The sequence below is a fragment of the Oncorhynchus clarkii genome, chromosome 8 (genome assembly GCF_045791955.1).
Source record: "Oncorhynchus clarkii lewisi isolate Uvic-CL-2024 chromosome 8, UVic_Ocla_1.0, whole genome shotgun sequence".
In the NCBI taxonomy this organism is placed as follows: domain Eukaryota; kingdom Metazoa; phylum Chordata; class Actinopteri; order Salmoniformes; family Salmonidae; genus Oncorhynchus; species Oncorhynchus clarkii.
Genome location: NC_092154.1, coordinates 38,046,793 through 38,064,225, shown reverse-complemented (window position 1 = coordinate 38,064,225; position 17,433 = coordinate 38,046,793). Strand labels below are relative to the sequence as shown.

The 17,433-nt window shown below is 45.4% G+C and overlaps 1 protein-coding gene across 2 annotated transcripts in view; it reads right to left on the bottom strand.

Annotated features, from left to right (window-relative positions):
- Positions 1-17,433, bottom strand: part of LOC139415376 (kelch-like protein 29) — a 341,932-nt gene that overhangs the window by 43,238 nt on the left and 281,261 nt on the right. For both annotated transcript variants that reach the window (XM_071163482.1, XM_071163481.1), the window contains exons 11-12: positions 2,374-2,556; positions 424-604 (exon numbers count right to left, since the gene is read on the bottom strand). In XM_071163482.1, coding sequence (XP_071019583.1) covers positions 424-604; positions 2,374-2,556 — 364 coding nt within the window. The remainder of the gene's footprint in view (positions 1-423; positions 605-2,373; positions 2,557-17,433) is intronic.

The window sequence follows — 17,433 nt, the reverse complement described above, 5'->3', positions numbered from 1 at the left end:
GTCCTTCAAGTTGAACGTTTTTCTACAGCTCGAGACAGTTGCACACACAGGGACATACATACAATACCCATCCTTCTGCCCAAGGACATCAATACATAAGGAGCTCTATTGAAAAAGTAAAAGTCGATGTGACCTCGTAACATATAAGACACTAAAATAACTTCAGTATAAGTATAGCCTACATAAAATGTCCTACTTAAATAGAATAGTACTTTAGTCTGTGTCACAATGGATATTCGTCTTCTCGCTCTGCTCCCAGCCCAGAGCACTTTACAAACGTGTTTCATTAGCATAGCATAGCATCCTTTGCTGCTACACGAGCAGCATTACAAGCTTAAGCCACTTAAATCAGTCGTTTCCACTCCATAGGCACATATAGTAGCATATACTGTACAAGTGTTCAAGTGTGTCAGTGTCTCTTACCTCTCTACATGGTTCAGGTTTCCTGACACGCCCAGACCTCCAATGGTATAGAGTTTCCCGTCGTACACCAGACTGTTGTGTCTGCAGCGAGGCACCGTCATACGAGACACCAGGTTCCAATTGTCCAAGAGAGACATGTAGCACCACACATCAGTTACCGTCATACCCGACTCTGTCCCACCTTAAAACACACACAGAAGACACAAGTCAGCTACAGGCACATCAGACTCTAGCAAACAATTCAATATACATGAAACAAATGTTAAAAATATTGAGTTGAAGATAGTTTTTACTGGTTTCCAATGAGTAATTATTGAATCGTTGTAAGCTGGGGGCAAATCTAACAAGGTACCACCAAGTGGGGGATGGTATCTTGGTGGTACCTTGTTACATTTGCCCCCAGCTTACACCGATTCAGGAATGACTTATTGACCCCTTATTTTTACAAGCATAACCTACATTATGTGGACACTTGCTCATCGAACATCTCATTCCAAAATCATGGGCATTAATATGGAGTTGGTCCCTCCTTTGCTGCTTCAACAGCCTCCAATCCTCTGGGAAGGCTTTCCACTAGATGTTGGAACATTGCTGCAGGGGCTTGCTTCCATTCAGCCACAAGAGCATTAGGGATGTTAGTCACTGATATTAGGCGATTAGGCCTGGCTAGCAGTCGGCGTTCCAATTCATCCCATAGGTGGTCGATGGGGTTGAGGTCAAGGCTCTGTGCAGGCCAGTCACGTTCTCCCACAACGATCTTGACAAACAATTTCTGTATGGACCTCGCTTTGTGGACGGGGGCATTGTCATTATGAAACAGGAAAGGGCCATCCCCAAACTGTTGCCACAAAGTTGAAAGCACAGAATTGTCTAGAATTTCATTGGATGCTGTAGCCTTTACTGGAACTAAAGGGCCTAGCCTGAACCATGAACCAAGCAGCCCTAGACCATTATTCCTCCTCCACCAAACTTTACAGTAGGGACTATGCATTCGGCAGGTAGCGTTCTCCTGGCATCCACCAAACCCAGATTTGACCGTCAGATTGTCAGATGGTGAAGTGTGATTCATCACTCCAGAGAATTCGTTTCCACTGCTCCAGAGTCCAATGGCGGTGAGCTTTACGACACTACAGCAGATGCTTGGATTGCACATGGTGATCTTAGGCTTGTGTGCGGCTGCTCGGCCATGGAAACCCATTTCATTTAACTCCCGACGAACAGATCTTGTGCTGACGCTGCTTCCAGAGGCAGTTTGGAACTCGGTAGTGACGGTTGCAAGCGAGGACAGACAAATTTACCACCGTACGCACTTCCGCAGGTCCTGTGAGCTCGTGTGGCCTACCTCCTTTGTTGTACCTAGACGTTTCCACTTCACAATAACAGCACTTACAGTTGACCGGGGCAGCTCTAGCCGGGCAGAAATTTTGACGAACTGACTTGTTGGAAAGTTGGCATGCGATGACGGTACCACGTTGAAAGTCACTGAGCTCTTCAGTACAGACCATTCTACTGCCAATGTTTGCCTATGTAGTGTAGCTTGGTTTGAAAGCAGCAAACAGAGTGGACATTTCATTCATTCTCTGCAGGGACACGCACAGTCCTCAGCCATGGTTAGTACTACTGTACACTGCTGATTTCCCCACTGACTGCCTGCCTCCCCACAGACACACACATAGGCCAGGTCCACCGGCCCAACACACATTTACATTTATATGAAATGAGGTAGAGGGGAACATGCAGCAGGACGAATCGTAGTAGTGCCGTTTCAGGGTCCAATGTCAAGGTCTAACTCTGTGTAGGAGTGTGGAAGAGAGAACAGATGGACCTCTGGAGGAACACAGATCTAAAATAATAGGAAGAATATCAACGTTAACATTATGTGAGAGTGGGTGTGTTTGTGTGTCCATGCGTGCGTGCGTGCGTTTGCTGCAATCCCCATCATTAGCCTACCTGACAGGTAGATGTTGTCCCCTGCTGAGATGACGCTGAATAACTCTCGGTCGTAGAATGGCAGGCTGGCCAGTGGGTGCCACTTACTGTTCTGAGGGTTAAAACACGTCACCGCCGTCAGAGACCGCTGGTTCATACCGATGGCCTGGCGACCACCGATTAACACTATCACCTCCGCCACACCTAGATGTAGAGGGGGGCGAGGGGGAGAGAGAAGAGAGGAGTGAGGTGTGGGAGAGGGGAGGGAAAGAAGGGGGATGGATGGATTGGAGGAGGGACGAGACAAAGGTAAACTCTGTTTGAGGTACCATACGGCGAGAAGATTTATTTTGTGAGCGAGTTTCTGTTAAGATAGAGGACCCAGCAGTTGAGTCTAAGTTGGAAGTTCATGTGCAAAAATATGCACAACTTAAAAAGCGCTAGGATAGTTAGGTTCAAGCAATGTTTGTGACAAACAATTAGTCCATTTGTGTTGGGAAAAATGGAGAGAAATGTCCCACATGAGAGCTCAGAGGCACATTGTTTCTCAAATGGGTTATGGTTGCCTGAAAAGCTCAGGCTTCTCACGTAAACCGGGTGGACACGACACGTCTTTCAAAATCCTAACATCGCTGACCCGCTCACATTAAAAGACCATCTTCCCTGTTGTTTTTTAGTTGTCGGTGTTGCCAATGTAGTGGTGCGCACTCTAAACGATGTGGCACAGACACACTTATACAAGATTCTTCACTTTGTCTTCTTCTTCGATGGGGTTTAAGGCGGTTGGCATCCAACGTTAATGGATGGTACATTATTGCCCACATCTGGACGGGGAATTGAATAAGAAACAACAACAACAAAAACATTCCGGGAAAGGGGGAAAATGACATCATACAAAAATAAAACACGTCAGACTTCTTTAATCACAGTCCACTCCAAAATACATCCCTTCACAGCCTCAGGGGCCTGTGATGGGGCCTACATTCACCGACAGGATTTCTTGGCTGTGAAATCACAAAGACCACAAAAAATGTCAGCGCCATTCACAATGATTCCAATTTTCTTAGACTTCTTCTTCGCGTGTTCTGTACAGTTTACGACCATTGCGATAAATAATACAAAGTCCACCTTTTTAACATGTAGCATTTCACTATCCCTCAGTTGATGAGAAACCTTCACTGGTCGTGGTGGCTCTACTACCATTGTTTCTTCCCCACCACTCATTTCTTCCAATTTCCTCACCGCCTCCAGACAGGAGACAAGATGGACACCCCTTTACTCTCATTCTCCTTCACCCTAACAGGTCACTCCAGGAATTCAGGCGCATGTTCACCTCCACAGTTGCAGCGTTTCCCTTCATCTGGCCTACAATCTTATTCCCATCTGCACCCACTTGACACAAATCTTTGACATTTTATGACACTGAAGGGTCTTGTGCACAAAAGCTCTTACAGGGTATCTCATGAATCCTAACTTTATATGAGACGGGAGAGACTCTACATCAAAGAACAGTAGCATGGATGAAGTGAACTTGTTTTCTCCGTCCACCGTACAGGTCAGTCGAGGTGCACCAACCACTCAATCAATGTCTTCAGTTATATGTCCCACCCCAGAAACAACCCACGTGATAGCTGCCCTGCTACGAAAATCCCTGCAGGAAAAAGTCCACTCTGATATTTTAAAACACGCTTCTTCTGCTCCGCAGACACACACAAAAATCGTGTGACTCTCACCGACTCCACACTTTCTTCCAACACATTCCAGATTTTCCTGGAGACGATAAACGGATTTCCCAAGTAGCATTGATCCATAACCCTGACTCCGACCGAAAACCAGTCTAGTGGTGTCCTATTTGATAACACAGCTTTACTTCTCATTTCCCTCTTTCTTCGCCAATGAAACCCACTCATTCTCACTTTCTGTACTACTCGACTCACTAGCAGTTTCAAACAAAACCTCAGTTTCCGCCATCCTCCGTTCCCATACCATGCTACCCCTCGCGCTGTGATACGATGTAATGTAGTAGCTACGAGCTGTGGCTCATAGCAGCCCCATGAACGTTTAGTCAGATGTTCACGCTTGCCACACGGAGTTCAAATATCTAGCCAACATTTTGAATTGTGAACTTCAGAGCTGTACCGATTTGACACTGTGGCATTGGTTGAAGGCAAGTACAAAGGCATTCTAGTAGTAGTCATCGCTCCTGCTCAAGAGTCTACACATTCTGGGTGACGCAAAACAATGTCATCTCACTGGCTTCTTCTCTGGCGAGCTCTCATTGGCTATTGCTGACCACCGTTCTCAAATGTTGTCGTTGCACATCTACAAGAGCATTGCCGATTTTGTGTCGGGACGTCTGGGACAGCTTGGTAGCCCTTAGATTGCGTCTTTGACCCGCTCACATTAAACGAGCGTCGGTGACGGCCGCGCACCCCGAGTCAGCAACGACATGGGGAGTTTGTCTCCGATCTCAATAACTTGTCTGGGACAGCTACATCCTGGCCAGAATCGTGTAGTGTACACCTGGCATAAGAGAGGATTTTGGAAGGATGGACACGCGAGGCTTGCCTCTCTTTCTCCCTCTATTCATTTCCACAGATAACACCCCTATCTCCATCCTTCTCTCTCCTTCTCCCCCACACTCTCTCTCCATTACCACAAATAACACCTCTCTCGCTCTCTCTCTACACTTATTTATCCAGCTTGCTTTCTCTCCCTCCTCTCTGGTCTCCTCTCTTCTCCGTTCCCGTAGATAGCGCTTCTCTCTCGGTGCTAGCGAAACTCACAGCATGCCCTCAATCCTTTACTAAATCAATATGCTAAATCAATGTGTGGGTATTCAACAACAGCAGCACTACAAACGCAGCATTTGAATTCTGGGTCTCATCTCAAGGAGTGGGAATTCAGTGCGGCACATCCATTAACCTGTGTGTGTGTGTGTGTGTGTGTCTTTGTGTATTTTGATCAGTGAGATATCTGTGAGTATAACTATTCTCTTCATGTTCAGTGCTCAACCATGTGTTCAGCACACTACCAGCATCTCATCTCCACACACACACACACACACTACTGTCGGCAGACGATGTCGTTTGTGTGTGGGTGTGCGTGTCTTGTCATACGGCTGTACAAAAACACCACGTGTTTCTCCAGGCCTCTTAGCCCTCGACAGCAGGTAGACAAGGAGAGAGGAGAGTAGATGAGAGAGACCGAGAGTGCAAGGAGAGAGAGAGCAGGAGAGCCAGAGAGAAGGAGAGAGATACATTCCTCAGAAATTCCATAGCTAGGATTCTAACCGCTGGCTCATTTTCCTGGATCAATACTCCAAACCTTCTCCTCTCCTCCCTTGTTCCCCTGACAACCTCTGTCCATCGCTCCTTTACCATCTTTCCCTCCCTGTCATCTTTTTTTTCTCCTCTTTTCTTCTAAAGCTGCTCTTTCTCTTTCCTTCTTTCCTCGTTACCCGTCTTTCTCCAGGGCTGTGAGAGCACCAAGTGCTTTTGGTTTAGATTTGTTTTTTTTTCTTAAATAGAGGTGGAAAGAGGAGGAAAAGGATAAAGTGGCACGGGAGGCTTTAGTGGGACGAGGAGAAGTAAATGCTGGCTCAGACCACAGGCCTACCATTGTATCATATATCAACGCCATACCGCTTACACTGGGATAGGACGGCTGGGGGAAAAAAATGCACTGCTTCTTCTTTCAAGGGTTACGAGAGCAGTTGAACTGCAAAATGGGCCACACATGTCTGAGAGCTTTACCAAATAATATGAATGTGTGTTGCAATTGTAACTAAAAAAATAAATTAAAAAAAAGGGATGGTCGAAAGAACCCTGACTGATTATTAAAGCGGGGAAACTAGTGACAACATCTTCAGATGAGAGGAGTGTAAAAATAGATTTAATGCTGAGTGTAGTTCTGAGGTATTCAGAGTGGCAACAGCACACCCACAAGGTACTATTTGCAGGCATACTGTACATCCAGCTGATATAGTGCTTTTACAGTATTGCTGAATGGGTGATTCTCAGTCCTGAGGTAAATGCCAACCATGTACGTCTCCAGTACATGGACTATATGAAACATACTGTACGTATTGAGTGAACATGTGTTTAGATCATACATTCAGCTGATGGTGCAGTTCTCTGCTCTGAGGTAAATGCCAACCATCTTGACACGTAATGGGACACGCATCATGTATTGGTTGAACATATGTGTTTATGTTATAATATGTTAGAATTTACCACATTATAACAACCTGAAGGTTCATGCATACACCGGGGACAGGGGGATAATTGCCAAGACAAGCAACTCTCGTTTTAGTTTTTGCCAGTGAACATGACATCTGGCCGGGTAGCCTCTCGACCCCTGCTCCCCGAGGTCAAACTGAGAGACGCTTCTCAGCTCGTTAGGGAGGTGATTTTTTTTTTCTCTTGCCCTCTCTCTCTCTCCCCATCTATCCACGTGTGGCTAAAACGTCTTACCGAGAGTTGTGAGACAGTGCACTCTCCTTGACAACAGATCCGCACAGGGGCGTTTCAGCTGCTGAAACGACATTTGGGGGAGAACGGTGGATGGAGTGAGGGATGGAAAGATAGAGGGATAACTGAGATGCTGACAGCCTGTGGTGTGCCCGTGTCGTGACAATGAGAGGAAAGGGAGAGGCAGGGGGCGGGAACTCTGAGAGGTGAGCTGCCCACCTGCTGAGTATACAGTAGCATCGGCAGAACACGCACACAACCACGCACACCGTTCGTCTCTTGGCTCCCATCTACGGTTGAAAGGCTACCTGTAATTGACCAAAGTTATCGGTAATCTATGGCATTCTATCATATTAAACACCAATGGTATTCACCAAGTTTAGGATTTATATTTAGGATAAGGTTTTACAGCTTTGTCATTCTGTGTATGTTAAAATCATAGTTGTTTTAATGTTACATATGATAAGGCCACACAGAAGGCCAGAGATAATTACAGACAACGGTGATAATCAGAAGTACCCAAAAAGGCCACTAGATGTCATCTGGTAAAATTACATATGTTCCTTGAAAATTACCAAAATTCTTTGCAACCCTACTCCAGACCCCCAGAGTCCGGTCACAATCTCTGTCAGACGGCTACTGTGTAGCAAATTAACGGTGCCAAAAGCCCTGGTCTGCACTAGAAAGCCTATGTACAATGCATTCTGAAAGTTTTCAGACCCCTTCCTGTGTATCCTGTTTCCATTGATTATTCTTGAGATGTTTCTACAACGTGATTGGAGTCCACCTGTGGTAAATTCAATTGATTGGACATGATTTGGAAAGGCACACACACCTGTCTATAGAAGGTCCCACAGTTGACAGTGCATGTCAGAGCAAGCCATGATATCAAAGGAATTTTCCGTAGAGCTCCGAGACAGGATTGTGTCGAGGCACAGATCTGGGGAAGCGTACCAAAAAATGTCTGGAGCATTGAAGGTCCCCAAAAACACAGTGGCCTCCATCATTCTTAAATGAAAGAAGTTTGGAACCACCAAGAGTCTTCATATAGCTGGCCACCTGGGCAAACTGAGCAATCTGAGGAGAAGGGTCTTGGTCAGGGAGGTGACCAAGAACCCAATGGGAGAACCTTCCACTTGGAGTTGGCCAAAAGGCACCGAAAGGACTCTCAGTCCATGAGAAACAAGATTCTGAGAGCTCTGGAGCAGGTTTTCCTCAAGGATCTCTGTCCTCTGCTCAGTTCATCTTTCCCTCGATCCCAAGGAGTGTCCCAGTCCCTGCCGCTGAAAAACATCCCCACATCATGACGCTGCCAGTATGATACTTCCCCGTAGGGATGGTGCCAGGTTTCCTCCAAACGTGACGCTTGGCATTCAGGCCAAAGAGTTCAATCTTGGTTTCATCAGACCAGAGAATCTTGTTTCTCAAGGTCTGAGAGTCCTTTAGTTGCCTTTTGGCTAACTCTTAGCGGGCTGTCATGTGCCTTTTACTGAAGAGTGGCTTCCGACTGACCATGGGAGAAGGACAACCATCTCCACACAGGAACTCTGGAGCTCTGTCAGAGTGACCATCGGGTTCACCTCCCTGACCAAGCCCCCCCCCCCCCCTCTCCCCCCATTGCTCAGTTTGGCTGGGTGGCCAGCTCTAGGAAGAGCCTTGGGGGTATGAACACTTTCCAAATGCACTGTAAGTATATTTTAGCAATTACATTTACTTTTGATACGTAAGTATATTTAAAACCAAATACTTTTAGACTTTTTCTCTATGTGTATTTTACTGGGTGACTTTCACTTTTACTTGAGTCATTTTCTATTAAGGTACATTATGTTTACTCAAGTATGAGAAATGTTATTTTTCCCACCACAACACACACACACACACACACACAACCCCTCCCCCCCACCCTTCTCGGTCTCTCCTTGTTCTCCTCCCTGCCCCATGCTGTGCCCCTGCCATCTCCTCTTTTCCCCTTCGGCTAAACCCTTCTAAGGCCTGCTTCCTCTGGGTTTTTTTTTATCTCCTCTTATCTCTATCTCTTCCCCTATTTACTCCACAGTTCAACCTTGCTCTCTCTATCCATTCTCTGTATATCTCACCTTGATCTCTCCCATTGCCCCGTCCTCTTCCTTTTTGACCCTCTTTCTTTCCCCTCAATCTCTCTCATATCAATTCAATTTAAGGGCTTTATTGGCATGAGAAACACATGTTAACATTGGCAAAGCAAGCGAAGTAGATACTAAACAAAAGTGAAATAAAAAATATCAAGTTACATTAAACATTACACTCACAAAAGTTCCAAAAGTATAAGACATTTCAAATGTCATATTATGTGCAAATAGTTAAAGTAAAAAAGGGAAAATAAATAAACATAGATATGGGTTGTATTTACAATGATGTTTGTTGTTCACTGGTTGCCCTTTTCTTATGGCAACAGGTCACAAATCTTGCTGTTGTGATAGCACACTGTGGTTTATCAAAATTGGGTTTGTGTTCAAATTCTTTGTGGATCTGTGTAATCTGAGGAAAATATGTGTCTCTAAATATGGTCATACATTTGGCAGGTTAGGAAGTGCAGCTCAGTTTCCACCTCCTTTTGTGGGCAGTAGGCACATAGCCTGTCTTCTCTTGAGAGCCAGGTCTGCCTACGGCAGCCTTTTTCAATAGCAAGGCTATGCTCACTGAGTCTGTACATCTCCAGTTTGGGTTAGTCACAGTGGTCAGGTATTCTGCCACTGTGTACTCTCTGTTTAGGGCCAAATAGCGTTCTAGTTTGCTCTGTTTTTTTGTTCATTCTTTCCAGTGTGTCAAGTAATTCTCTTTTTGTTTTCTCATGATTTGTTTGGGTCTAATTGTGCTGCTGTCCTGGGGATCTGTGGGGTCTGTCACTAAGCCCCACTCTCCCTTTTTATCTCAGCCCTCTCAATCCTTCTCCTCCTCCTTTCTCCTAACCGTATGCTCTTTCTCCCAGGGAGGTCATTTGGTATGGTGAGGATCAGGAGGCTAGGGGCCTCAGATACAGTGTATGTGTGTGTGTGTGGCCCCTGCTGTGAGGGTATTCTGGCAAAGAATCAGGGAGCGTGTTTGAGTCTATGTAAGTGTGTGCTCTATGGGTATTCTCAGGGTGTGTGTGTGTGTGTATTTGCGGCCTGCTGTGTGGGGACTCTAGCCAGCCCCTGAAAGACACAATGCGACAGGGACTCAGCACTAGCAAGTGATCTGCCAACACACACACACACACACACACACACACACACACACACACACACACACACACACACACACACACACACACACACACACACACACACACACACACACACACACACACACACACACACACACACACACTAAATGTGACCATTTAACCTACCTAAGACTTTACAGCAGCTTCAACCTCATACAATATTCATCCAGCCTGGTTATGTGAAAATCATTGCATGTGTGGATTTGGTGTTTGCGTGTGTGTGTTCTGTACACTGCATAATCTAGCTCTTGGAAGAAACTGAGCCAAATCAGCCAGCCAGTACTTGGTCCTCTGGTCAGCGGTCAGAAAGCTATGTCGTCATGCCGACAGCCAGGGGGTTGAAATTCACTCCCCATATTTAGGCCAGCGGTCAGAAGACATACTAGCTACAGTAACATTTCAAATGTATGATATGAAAATGATGAATTTGTTCAAACTTTCACCAATAAAGACCCAGGAACATCAATGCCTCCACCTTTATGTTCTATTCTAGGCTCTCCCACATCTTTCCACATGGCAAGAGATGAGATATGATTATGATATGCTGAAGGCATTTCCGAAGCGTCGGCATAGTGTGTGTCTCTCAGCCATTCTCAAGCGGTGGGGACCGTGCCCGCTTTCCTTTTCAGACCGTATCACAGAGTAATATCACGCTACATTGGATCTTTAAAACAAACCAGCCTGAATAATCAGTCAAACTAGGAGCTGGACACTAGCGCGCACGCACACAAATACCCATGCATATGCTCGCAACTAACCAAAATAACAAACCCTATAATTGGCTTCCAAATTCACACAAGTCCTATCTCCCAAATGAATGGCTGGAGAGGACGTGGCGCTTCAGACGATAAGCCGACAGACAGAACCAAATAGTATGAAATACCATCTTATGATCTCTGTGCTCCCGTGTAGGAGTCTAGTGGGAATCGGTTGTGTGCGTATGTGTGTGTGTGTATGTGTGTGCGTGCGTGCGTGTAGTTCTCATTTCCGTCTCAGTGGTGCCTCTGTCTCTTCAGTCTCTTCCCCAGAGGGCTGAGGGGGACAAGAAGTGTGAATACGATGATGATGTCACCACTCCAAATGTAGGGCTTCAAGAGTGTGCGTGGGCGTTAAAATCAGAGTCTGACTTTAACATCTTTATATAGTCTTCCCAATATCTTCACCCCCCCCTCGGCCTGCAGGCCACTCACTTTACTAAGTGTATTTTTACATCATGACTATTACTGCTTTAAGGTTACCGTCCTCCTGGACAGCAACAGGGTCTGCAGGCGCTTGATGCAGCCCCGCTCTAACGCCAAAGCCCTGTAGAGCAGCTGATGAACTGAATCAGGTGTGTTAGAGCAGGGCTGGAGCAAAAGCCTGCAGACCCAATAGCTCTTCGGGCGGAGGGCTGGACATCCTTGGGTATACAGTGGGGCAAAAAAATATTTAGTCAGCCACCAATTGTGCAAGTTCTCCCACTTAAAAAAGATGAGAGAGGCCTGTAATTTTCATTATAGGTACGCTTCAACTATGACAGACAAAATGAGAAATAAATTCATAAAAAATCCTTCAATGTGATTTTCTGGATTTTCTTTTTTCATTTTGTCTGTCATAGTTGAAGTGGTCCTATGATGAAAATTACAGGCCTCTCATCTTTTTAAGTGGGAGAACTTGCACAATTGGTGGCTGACTAAATACTTTTTTGCCCCACTGTATATATTCACCGATTCATTTAATTTCATTTGAAGGTGAGTGTATTTGACTACAGATTCGTCTCTGAAAGTTGATTGCTCACCTGTCTACCACAGTTCGAAGCAGCCGCTGGCCTCTCCAACCAAACAGAGCATTTGACTGCATACCCATGAATGGAGCTACTGTATGCGAGTCTAAACCATGATAGAAGTCAACGCTTGACCAGCTCAGACCTGCTGCAATGCGGTTTGTTAGCTCTCCTCACTGGTGCTGTGTATATGCGTGTGTACAGTATCTGTGTGTGGTTTAATCATTTATTATGTAGATTCTGGGCTTGTGGTCTGTGAATTTTATATTAGTGTACAGAAAGTGCAAATGGTCACAGAGATGAGAATCTCATTTCAGACCTTCCCCCTGCTCTAGCCGGTATATATTAAAGTATTTGTGTATATAGCTGGGCCCAGGCACTGTATGTGTAGACTGTGTGTGTGTGTGTGTGTGTGTGTATAGAGTGGGGGTAAACGTCCCGCAGTCATTACAGCTCATTTGTCTGAGTGCTAGTACACTTGGCTGAGCTAAGTTAACGGTTTGGCCTTGCTCTAGATTTTCCTTTCTGGGGCTGCGCTGAGCATAGCTGCTGTGAGGAAGGGGTTTGACATGCGTTTGTGTGTCCGAACCAAAACCGAACCAACCTCAAAAAGCTCAGCACTACTGTTCATCGGTATCAAAGAACTGACTGTGGTTTTACGTCTCGTCTCAGTGACAGATCCTTATTAACATGCAGGAGACAGAGGGATCAGAAAATAAGACTAAATGCAGTGCCTTCGGAAAGTACTCAGACCCCTTGGCTTTTTCCACATTTTGTTACATTACAGCCTTATTCTAAAATGGATTAAATACTTTAAAAAATGTTTTTTATCCTCAGCAATCTACACACAAAGTGGAAAAAAAACGATTTAATCCATTTTAGAATAACGCTAAAGTGAAAACATTCACAAGGCACTGTTCATCTATGGGTGTAAACTTCACAAATTCACAATGGAATCCCTTCCTCAGAATACCTAATGACAGATAATCACTTTACAGTAAACTGTCTCTAATTAGCCAATTAGTAGCTAGGAGAGTCACCGGAGTGATGTGTGAACGGCTCCTTATGAGTTTTAGGCTGTGTTTTTCACAACCACCCTAAGAACCCAAATCTGTTTTTCTTTCAATATCAAAATCACTTTCTCCTGACTGTCCACACTCAGTTTTACATGTGACCCATATCAGATTAGTGCATTCCCACTGATGTAGCCTCTGAAGTAGCACACAGATACCACGCTCATTTCCTGTCAGTGTTGATTCAAATTTTGGGGTGGTTGTCATGGTAAGGGCAGAACAGAGAGAAAGAAAGGAAAATGATCTGTGCATCCAGACAGAGGCGCATATGGAGGGTCGGGTTTGAGATCCACTTGGGCTGCGTTTAGACAAGGAGCCCAATTTTGATATTTATTTCATTAGTTGATCTTTTGACCAACTAGCTCTCACATCAGAATTAGACATTCATCCATTTTTAAGTTGCTCCAAACGTCAAATTTCTAACTTTTTAAGGTTAACTTTAGGCATTAACTCTGAATTTAAGGTTATGGTTACATTTAGGCATTAGGTATTAACTCTGAATGGTTAAGATAACGGTTAAGGTGTGGGATTTGCTCAACATCTCAAAAACGTCTGTTTATCGCTGGATTTGAACATGCAACATTTTGCACCAGAGGCAGATGCTCCCTGTCCATAATTCCCAAGCAAAGTCCAAACCTACTTCAAGGTAACAGTGGCCGGGTGTTCACGCCATCTCCCGATGGATGTCGAATACTGACTTAATATCACAGATGACCTGGCTGCTTTTGACCAATCAGATCAGTTGTGAAAAAGATCTGATGTGAAAAGATCTGATCTGATTGGTCAAAAGACAAATTAGTAGAAAAACTACAATAATTGAACTGTATGTTGAAACACAGCCATATGGAGGTGGTATAAATCGGAAGTGAAAAGATCTGATACCATGTTTGTTTTTGCGTTGTTTACACATTAGGGGAAAGAAAGGCATCAGATATGCAAATAATTGGCAACAGATCAGAATTATCTAGCTAGCAAATTTAGCTGGCTAGCAAACGGCTGGTAGATCCACACATGCATTGCTAAATGTGCATGCTGGTACTTTTCAGCCAAATAAATGTCTGTGCCCTTACTTGCAAACTTTATGGAGTTGTTAGCTGGCTAATTATTTTCCTCTTGGATGTTGTGTTTACTATTGCAACCTTTTTCAGGCAAATGTAATATATAATTCAACATAGGCTAGCTAGTTGCTCAGGGTTGACAGTGTTTGCACTGCAGTTATCGGAGCTATAGTTGCACCACAGTTGTCTAGCTATGTAAATTCGAATGACATTTTACTACTGTTAACGTTCATAGCAGACTTGACCATTTTTTAAATATATAATACAGTAGCCTACATGTTTAATACTGGCTTAGGTGGATCAAAAGGTGGCTCGCCCAGCGGCCCCTTGAGAACTCTCAGGCAGCCTAGCACGTTATGACGACTTGCATGAGACTGTTAACAAAAAAGTAGATCTGTCGGCCCGACAAAATACATTAATAAACAAACTGACGTAGCTGATGTTGACTTACTGAGTCTGGCTTTGACTAAGTCGGAATGAATGCCTAAACTTAACCTCCACTCCCGGACAACTTTTAATTACTCAAGTCATGCTGTGAAATCTTGCTGTCTATAGCAGGTGGAGAGAACTCGTCCCTGTGATAGGTTACTGATGTGGCCTGATGTGGAGAAGAGAGGGACAGGAGGAGGAAAGAGAGGAGGAGATGGATGAGGATGAGAAGTAACAGGGGAGGAGTATATGGGAGCGTAACAGAAGGGGAGTATATGGGAGAGTAACAGAGGAGGAGTATATGGGAGAGTAACAGAGGTAGGAGTACATGGGAGAGTAACAGAGGTAGGAGTACATGGGAGAGCAACAGAGGGAGTATATGGGAGAGTAACAGATGGGAAGTATATGGGAGAGTAACAGAGGGGGAGTATATGGGAGAGTAACAGAGGAGGAGTACATGGAAGAGTAACAGAGGAGGAGTACATGGGAGAGTAACAGAGGATGAGTACATGGGAGAGTAACAGAGGAGGAGTACATGGGAGAGTAACAGAGGAGGAGTATATGGGAGAGTAACAGAGGAGGAGTACATGGGAGAGTAACAGAGGAGGAGTACATGGGAGTGTAACAGAGGAGGAGTACATGGGAGAGTAACAGAGGAGGAGTACATGGGAGAGTAACAGAGGAGGAGTACATGGGAGAGTAACAGAGGAGGAGTACATGGGAGAGTAACAGAGGAGGAGTATATGGGAGAGTGACAGAGGGGAAGTACATGGGAGAGTAACAGAGGAGGAGTACATGGGAGAGTAACAGAGGAGGAGTACATGGGAGAGTAACAGAGGAGGAGTACATGGGAGAGTAACAGAGGAGGAGTATATGGGAGAGTGACAGAGGGGAAGTACATGGGAGAGTAACAGAGGGGAAGTACATGGGAGAGTAAGAGAGGAGGAGTACATGGGAGAGTAACAGAGGAGGAGTACATGGGAGAGTAACAGAGGAGGAGTACATGGGAGAGTAACAGAGGAGGAGTACATGGGAGAGTAACAGAGGAGGAGTACATGGGAGAGTAACAGAGGAGGAGTACATGGGAGAGTAACAGAGGAGGAGTATATGGGAGAGTAACAGAGGGGGGGGGTATATGGGAGAGTAACAGAGGGGGAGTATATGGGAGAGTAACAGAGGGGGAGTACATGGGAGAGTAACAGAGGAGGAGTACATGGGAGAGTAACAGAGGAGGAGTACATGGGCGAGTAACAGAGGAGGAGTACATGGGAGAGTAACAGAGGAGGAGTACATGGGAGAGTAACAGAAGAGGAGTACATGGGAAAGTAACAGAGGAGGAGTACATTGGAAAGTAACAGAGGAGGAGTACATGGGAGAGTAACAGAGGAAGAGTATATGGGAATGTAACAGAGTATATGGGATATGGGATAGTAACAGAGGGGGGGTTATATGGGAGAGTAACAGAGTGGGGGTATATGGGAGAGTAACAGAGTGGGGGTATATGGGAGAGTAACAGAGGGGGGGTATATGAGAAAGTAACAGAGGGGGAGTATATAGGAGAGTAACAGAGGGGGGGGGTATATGGGAGAGTAACAGAGTGGGGGTATATGGGAGAGTAACAGAGTGGGGGTATATGGGAGAGTAACAGAGGGGGGGGGGGGTATATGGGAGAGTAACAGAGTGGGGGTATATGGGAGAGTACGGTGTTCTGGTGAACTGTGTCTCCTGCTGTGACACCAGAGATAGCTGGCAGGGAGATAGGTCTACGTACGGACACACACAAACACAGATTGAGAGCACTGGGAAAGCAGTGTTTCACGGATGACATCACGCAGTTTCCCTTTTTTTTCTCTCCGCTTGAGACTTATCTTCCAAGCTCAGGTGGTGCCCCATCTTTCACACACACACACACACACACACACACGCACACGCACACGCACACACACACACACACACACACACACACACACACACACACACACACACACCACTCCCTCAATTTCTCTCTCATCCACCCTCAATTTCTCTTTCTCTCCCATCCACTATCTCTTCCTCCCTCTCTCTCTCCTCCTGACACAGGTCACTGCTGGTCACCATTAGGATTAACTGAACTTTCTCTAGGAGCAGCCTCTCCCAGCCTCCATGTCCCTCTGACTCAGCCCCGCTGTGCATCTCAGAGCCAGTCAACAAGAGGACCAGATGGCCAGACTAACACCACACTCAATCAGTCACACACTAACCAGGGGCCAAGCCTGACTAGAACCCTGAATAGAGAGGTTTGACCTCAGATGAGAGAGAGACAGAAACTGAAAAGAAACCTTGATATAATGAATTGTACAAAAGTATTCTTTTCGAGAGCCCCTCCCCTTCCCTAAAACCACTACCCCACTCTGCATTAAAACAATTAAACACACAAACTATTAAACTACCACCATTTACTCTGCTTGTTTACCAATGACAGAGTGGGGCGTGCGCACGCGCACCTTTAGCAGAACAGGGAAGGCAGGTTCGTTAAACTGTCCACACCATAAAGTGACATTTGTTTAGCAATTTCCCTAATCCTACCAAGCAGAAAACGTGTTATGTTGGTGCTAAGCTCTAATAAATTTCGTACACACACTAATTAGACAGCTTTTTATTGAGGGGGGGGTACCAGAAAAAGACTTGGCCGAGTGGGAGGAAAATCTAACGAACAAAAGAACTGTCTGTCCAGGGCTACCTATCCCCATAAATATCTGCTTTAATGATGTAAACAAACTGAATGGGACAGCCTGAACGGTTGGAGAGTGAATGGCTGGTTGGAGGTGAACTTCTTGTTATAGAATAATAATAGGAATAAGTGACTGTAAATGCCTGGACTGTTCTGAAAGCAGCTGGCGTTTGTTTTCGGAGTCACTTGGAGATGTATTGGGCCTACTGTAAAAGCACCCGGAGTACCTCAGCCCAGACAACCCAGGGACACTGTTCGGGTTGGCCATCCAAAGCTTTCATAATAACAGGGTCTGTGCTTGGCTCACACACACACACACACACACACACACAC